Here is a 7,490-nt window from a genome sequence, read left to right as displayed (position 1 = left end):
TTGGTTTATTTTCCACTGACCCATCAGGTGAAGGTAACTTTGACCGTTATGCCTTCTGAATGTGTGCTAGCTCATCTGATGTTACATCACCAGATAACACAAATATAGTCTGTTTACTCTTTCTTTTCAACTTCTCTAGCCCACTGAACTTAACCTTTCTCTTTTTAGCAAATGAAAAAGTCCAGAAGTATAAAATTCAGCTGAGTGGTCAAATAACATGTTTATTTTGACAGTGAGTGCTAGTGATTTGAAATGGGTAAGACAAAGTTCCTACAGAAATTTACACTTCATCGGTATGTTCAGTAATCTAGATCCACCAATATGAAACAGGCTGTTGACAGGAAATAAAGATCTATCTTACCAAGAGTTAATGTCATGAACTCAATTAGTTTTTTTTTTTAATCCTCATCGCATCTTGTGTCTTTTTGTCTTGTCCTCCTTTAAAATAATTTTTTGAAGATTTTTTTCTTAAACAGTATCTTTGACATTTTTTATACTTTTTCTTCTTTCTTGGGGCATATATAGCAAATGTTCCCTAAAAAGGACACAAAGTACAAATAAAGGACACTGATAAAATAGAAAGGAAATTTTCAAACACATTGACCTACTTCATGAATCAAAATAATTCTACTTCTACTTTGTTCCCTCACAGGTTGAGAGATATGGCATTCTCCAAGAGGATTTGGAAAAGAATCCCAGTAGTAATTAAAATTCTGGACTAGATCTATTAAGAAAGGTAAAGAAACCAAGAATCTACAAGGAAGAGGCTATTATAATGGTTTACTAAAACTATTCAAATCTAGATGATAACTAGGTGCTGTGCTCCCTGAAAACCTAAGCAAAAAATATACATCTGTGCTCTAATCTAAAGAGCTTCAGGGGAGAGCTAAGGGGCCCAAGACATGTCTGCAACAGTTATTGAGGCAGCTCTTTGGAGAGTTTCTTAAAAGGTAGAATTTATCTATTTTAAGAAATTAACCTTGATCCCAAAAGGGGACCACAAATTATTTTGATTGCTTTTACATAATATTCACTCAACTAATTCTTATAATGACTGCAAGAGACAGGATTACTATCCCCGTTCTATAGATGTGAAAATTGAATTTCAAAGATAAGCAGTTTAGCCAAAATAATAATGATAGTGCAGTCAAAGTCAGGATATGAATCAGGCTCTGTGTTGTCAACATTATTTCCATCATAGCAACCATCTTCCCCTAACTTCAAACTGGAGGTAGACCAAAGGAACAGTGAAACTCTAGCTTCTTGAACTCATCGTTCAGAGAACAAACAGTATCTTACTGAACTGTTTTTGTCACACCTATCACAGTACCTAATCCCTGTCATATTCAGTAGATATATTTAAAGTCAATGAATTTGAACTTGATCCCCTCTAAAAGAGATGACATTTAAGCAGATACTGATAAAAGACGTTCATACTGGAGAAGAATGTTATAAGCAGAAAGAACGACAAGCACAAGACCATGAGGTCATCAATGGCTTGTTTGTATTTGAAGAACAACCAAGTGGCCAATACATGAGGTGAGAAGATAAGGCCTTATCTTTGAAAGTAGTGAAGACTCAGCTCATTTTGGTGCCACTGATACTCATTTTATAAAGTTTTATCCCCAAAAGTATGGTATCAGCAGATTGCTTTACAAGAGAAAAAATTCTGATAAAGCTGTTAGATATAAAAATAGTTTATTGAATGACCAGTAGGTGTCAGATATTATCCCAGTTTTATATCTGAGCAAATGAGGAAACAAATATTAAATAACATGGTTAACACAACTAGTTGCAGAGAAAGGACCTGACCCAGGTCTCTCTACCTTTAAAACCAACTCTTTACCACATTTTCTCATTTCAAAGACTATGAGTAAGGAGGAAGAGATTCGTGCATGCATGCATTCAAGTAGTTGTTCATTGCTAATTGACAGGGACTATAGAGTTAGTATTAAAATGTAGCACCACATTTTTTTAAAGTTTTTTGTGTCATGGCATTTTTACCATTATTTGTTTTTAAAACTTTGCAGGTAGATGGACTATAAAGCCCTTGCCCAACAAACTGTCCAAGAACTTATAGGCTACAATCAAGACACATCAGGCTGGAAAGTGGTTAAAACTGCAGTAAGAAACAAGTTAAATATGTTTCAAGAGTTTGTTTAATGAGAAACAATTCACTGTGAAGACATTTAATTTTTTTTTCTTTTAGCAAACAAAAATATGTCTGATCTTATTTTTGTTTTATTTTTGGATTTCTGCTTTTCATTTTTTTCTGCTAATTTACTTGTGGATTTTTATTCCCCTTTGAGAAAAAGATCACTGTGTACAGCAAGCCTTCCAAAAAGTTCCTTGGAAATCTGTGAGTGTAATTTCCTGTCTACAATCATTGTTTTAAAATCAGTGGTATTTACATGTATAGTAATCACTGCTTTTTCATTAGCTAAAATAAATGATTTTCTAGTTAGCAGAAAATAGAAATTAATTCATTGTAAAGTCAGTAATTTGAAATGTGATATTAATATAATCAAGCATTATGCATCATGTCTTCATTTTCAAACCTGAAGACTATCAGAAAAAAAATCCCTTCTATTAAATAGTTCACCAAGATAGGAAATTTCCACTTCAAGGAAAAATTACTATAAACAAATATTGATATTTTCATGTTAACAGTAGTATATTATGGTCTTTTAACCACTTCACCTTTCCATTAAATGAGTCACTACAAAGTTTGTTTCCCTAATTTGCCCTTCTTGCTGACGGATGTAATGTTTTTCTATGAGCTGCTTTTAAGGATACTGTTGAGGATCCCTTTATTTCAAATACAGGTATAGTAAAGAAATTGTGCTGATTTTTAACCTTTTTTAAGAGTTCATTTATTACTCATGGTAACAGATTAATATCAAATCATCAATCATGTTTTTGAAAAAAACAAAATTATTCTTTTTTTGAGTGTATTTCTTTCAATGAGTTCACTTTGTGCTTCTTTTCCCTTTTGTCATCTAAAATTTACCAATCTTGTGTTTCAAATATTTCAAGTGTTTTAACTATAGGATAAAGGGCTCTAACTTTCTCCTATTCATGTTAACAATTACCAGAAGAAAATCTCTACCTTTGTTATCCAAATAAGTAGTGATTCTAACAGTGGCACTTTCATCCGGGCATATGGTGAAGCCCAGGTACAGTAGTAGAGTTAACTTTGGGATGGTGTAGCATTTGGTGCTTACAGATCAGACCAGCATAGACCACAATGTTGAAAGTTACTCATTCATTCTCCAAACATGTCCTGAGTATTTATGTACAGGATGCTAACTTAGTCCCTAGTGCCATTCAAGAACAGCCTCAATTAGATTGTTTTAAAACTTGAGTGAAATTTATTATTAGAGCCTAGTTCCCATATGTTGTCGGCAAGCTATGGCCGAAGACCAAATCTGGTCTGTTTGCTTCTGTACAACCTGCAAGCTAAATAACAGTGATTTTTTTACATTTTTAAATGGATGAAGCAAAATAAAAATGAGACTATTTACTGATGTGAAACAAACAAAACTTAAGTCAGTGTCTGAAATTGGTTTAAGAAAGCTATGTCCATGCATTATATTGTCTGTGGTGGGTTGGTTACTATACTAGTAAAATCGAGTAATTGCAAAAGAGACCGTGCAACCAACAAAACCTAAATTATTTACCATGTGTCCCACTACTGAAAAATTTGCTGACCTCTGCTTGAGACCACATTAGATCCTTAAATTAAGAATTGAGGTCACAAGATATTGCATAACTGCACAGTTTTCTCGTTAATTACTGATGGCTTACAAATGCAACAGGTAAATGTTTAGGAGAAACATTAGAGTAATACTAACTAAAAAATTTTAATAACATTCATTATTACAATATATATTAATAAACCTGGCTACTCCCAATTGAATATCAGTATGTTAAATTGCTTAAACTAATGTTTTCTTCACTGTTATTTGTTAAATTAGTCTATATTATAATGACATTATGTTAAATGTTGAATTTTCTCATTGTTAACTATAGATACCGTGTTGAAGGAATAATTCCAGAGTCAACTTCCAGACTATCTGATTTCCTCTACAAACCTGAAAACAGAGTTACATGGGATAAATCACTGAAAGTATACAATATGGTACAAAAGATTGATCCGGTAATTTATAGTTTAATCTTGGCTTTTACTATATTGCTATGTTATTAGGTTTTTGGCTCAGTGATGTGAGCTCAATAAACCTTAGACACCTTGTTTTTTATAGATTCAAATTGAATTGATATCTTCTGAAAAGGCTTAAAACTTCCTTCATAGTTAATAGCTTACTTCTAATTAGTTTTATAAATACATGCTACATTCTGAATCCAGACAACTCTCCTGCACATGTATGACATATCCAAACTTAACTATTGCCTTCTCCATTAAGTGGGGGGAAAAAAGATAGAGCTTGTTTTTTTTATGGTGGCAATTTAGTGTATTTACCGTAGTTGTAGTCATAAGATAATAGGAACAATGAAGTGGGGACTTAGGGGCAAACCATGTAATTTTTTTTTTAAAGAATAATGACAAGGCTGGCTATGATATCATATGGATCTTTGCAGCTTTGGAAACATTTCAAGTATGCCATCTAAATTAAACAGATTAAGAATAAAGGGAAAAGAAAAGCATAACTAAATGGAGGGAAGTATTAAAGTCATAGAGATTAAAGAAAGACAGAATGTAAGAGGCAAGTTGAGGGGGAAGAAGAAAAGTAGGAGATGAAAATAGACTCTGCTTCACAAAGAGGAAAAGAATGAAATGACAGAAGAATGACACTTGGTAAAAAGAGGTAGAAATAAGGACGAAGCTAGAAGTAGGACAGAGGTTCTGAATGTCAGTGTCACACACTTGGGCCTCTTATTCACTTAGACCGCTATCAAGACAACCATCTAAATTATTCAGTATTTGAAATTTGTTCTTCTGTTTGTAGTTTTTCCATCTTACGGATATGTTAATGGGAGAATCTTGACTCTCTTCCCCAGCTCCTGCTCAGACAGATGTTGATGTTCTTTTAGCTGATTAATTCAATCTACAAATAACTACTTGAACAACTCTTGTAAACTACATGCTGTTTCAGGCACACATAAGTGGACAAGACAGGAAGTGGCCTTGCTGTCTCTGTACTACTAGGCAGCACAGACATGATAAACCAGCACATGATTTTTTTTTTAGATTTATTTTTACTTAATCATATGGAACTGGGGTACAGGCCAGAGATGTGGAGGGTGAGAGGACTCACCAGAAGACAGACAGGGGAGCAGAACAGGCAGAGTGATGAAGTACACTGCTGAGGGGAGCAGCGGACGGGTCAGGAGAGGTCTGCCTCACCATGTGGATCACCTCTGGGGCAGGCAGGATTTGAACTCATGCGGTAGTGGCTTTAGCTTCTTAGTGCTGTACTTTAACCCACTGCGCCACCAGGGAGGGCCCAAATGATTTTGTAAAAAACAAAATACTATCAGATAATAAGTACTGGGAAGGTTAGCACTAGTAAGAATGCAAATACTATGAATAATAATAGTATAGGCAATGACCAGGTGAAGCTAATTGGTAATCAGGGAAGGTCTCTCAGATATTTGAGTGGAAGGCTGAGTAACAAAGCAGTGGTAATAGAGGCAGCTCTTAAGGAGAGTGTAGCTGACAGAGATGAAAGTTGATGCCAAGACCCTGAGGTTGGAGAGCGCTTAAGTTTAATGAACAGGAAATCAAGGTCAGGACAGGAAGAACCAAAAAAAAATAGTAAGTGATGAAGTTGAAGAGGTTAGGCCAAGAGGAGAATCTGCAACTCTCCTAGGTCATTGGAAGAAAGTTTATTCTAAGTTCACAGAGAAGACATGAGTCTTTTAAGCAGGAAAGAGTGACTGATTTGACTTGAGATAATCACTGAAAGGAGAAAGAATTATAGAGAGGCGAGTGAAATCAGCAAGACCAGGTTATCATGAGATATGGCTTGGGGTAGTAGCAGTGAAGAGGGACAAAAATCAAAGGATTCAGACACACTTGTTAGGGATGCAGTCAGTGGACTTAACTGAGAGAGAGAGCCAAAGGTATATCTTCAAAAACTGAACTACGGCAAAATTTGCACAACTAGCTAAATAAATTTATTTTAAATAAATTCACTAAGTAATTTACTCCAGTAAAATTCCTGAATTATATGCTTAAAAGGACTGAATCTAATGTATACTGAAAAAGACTGAATCACAGTTTTTAAAAAAAACTGTGTCCTAGGTATTTGGCTGATAACAACTCTACTAGAAAGAGGTGGTAAATGAAAGTTAAAGCCAGCTTTTACAATTTTCATAAACAATAGCTTTTATAAAATTCCAAGTCACTGGGTCTTTGTTCTTTGAGTCCCCAAGGTTCAGCCCACTCATCAAAACAAATGTCCCTTGTGGGTATCTGTGATCACCTTATCACTTATTTCAAACTCTGTAGGTCAATTTTACCTCCTTTTATTTATCTGACCTTGAAGTCTGTGAGCGAGAGATGTTTTAGCTCCTGCTGTCCTCATCCACAGAAAACCCATGTCCCTGACTCTCTTGTGATTTAAACATTTCATCGGAGGAACATGGACTGTCACACGTGAAAATCTAAACATCACACTGTTTTGTTCAGTGTGTAATCAATAGTGGACCAGCAAAAGCTTCCACTGGCACTTCAGATACTTCTGCTCCTGCTGCAAACCAACTTTGATAACAGAAAGGATACTAGTTTCAGCATCAAAACAAACCTTAAAAGCAGATTCATAGAAATTATGTGACTTGCCCAGGGTCTGACAACTGAGCTCTTAATTCCAAATTTCTCTCCTTTCAGTAAACCTCATCTATCTATGAAGAGTATTACACCGTAAGAATTCTCTTACCATCCTACTAGTGTTTATAGTATTTATCACCAGGAGTTGGTTTCAATGGACTTGCATAGACCCTGTTGGTGAGGGAGGGATTAGTGTTCTCGGGTTACGGGGGTGTCAAACACATTACTCCTCACACTAGACAAGTGAGACCAACAACAGTTTATCAATTATGACTCACAGCCCAGGGGAAGAAGACTTTGTGAACACTCGTTAGACTGTTTCAACTTTATGAACATTCATTAGGGTGCTGAATTCCGAGCAGTGGTTCAACAAAAGACCACAACAGCAACTGAAATAAAGACGTTTATGACTCACAGATTTTGCAAGCAGTAAGCCACATGCTGAAAGGACTGCAAGGGAAGGTCAAGGCAAAGTGCAGAGGCATGACCCAAGACACCTGCTTTTATTCATATCCCTGGGTGGGGAGCCCTTAGGGCGAGGCAGGATTTGTCAGTTCAGATCAAAACCAGCAGGCTTTGTTGTGCACAGTTAAGGGATACACAGGAGAAGGTCTGGGCAGCAACAAACACTATTGATTACAAGAATGCTTGGGAAAATCATATCTGGAATTCACATTTACTGTGATTCTTTTTAAAAAAA

At 35.6% G+C, this 7,490-nt stretch overlaps 1 protein-coding gene across 1 annotated transcript in view; it reads left to right on the top strand.

The window, feature by feature from the left end:
* Nucleotides 1-2,034: 2,034 nt before the first annotated feature.
* Nucleotides 2,035-7,490, top strand: part of STARD6 (StAR-related lipid transfer (START) domain containing 6) — a 14,598-nt gene continuing 9,142 nt past the window's right edge. The window contains exons 1-3 of the mRNA XM_004684011.2: nucleotides 2,035-2,124; nucleotides 2,310-2,359; nucleotides 4,033-4,159. Of these exons, the coding sequence (XP_004684068.1) occupies nucleotides 2,035-2,124; nucleotides 2,310-2,359; nucleotides 4,033-4,159 (267 nt within the window). The remainder of the gene's footprint in view (nucleotides 2,125-2,309; nucleotides 2,360-4,032; nucleotides 4,160-7,490) is intronic.

Source organism: Condylura cristata, unplaced genomic scaffold (assembly GCF_000260355.1).
Source record: "Condylura cristata isolate star-nosed mole 26May11 unplaced genomic scaffold, ConCri1.0 scaffold00016, whole genome shotgun sequence".
Classification (NCBI taxonomy): domain Eukaryota; kingdom Metazoa; phylum Chordata; class Mammalia; order Eulipotyphla; family Talpidae; genus Condylura; species Condylura cristata.
Note: the sequence above shows the minus strand (reverse complement) of the source record. Positions and strands in the feature narration are given on the sequence as shown.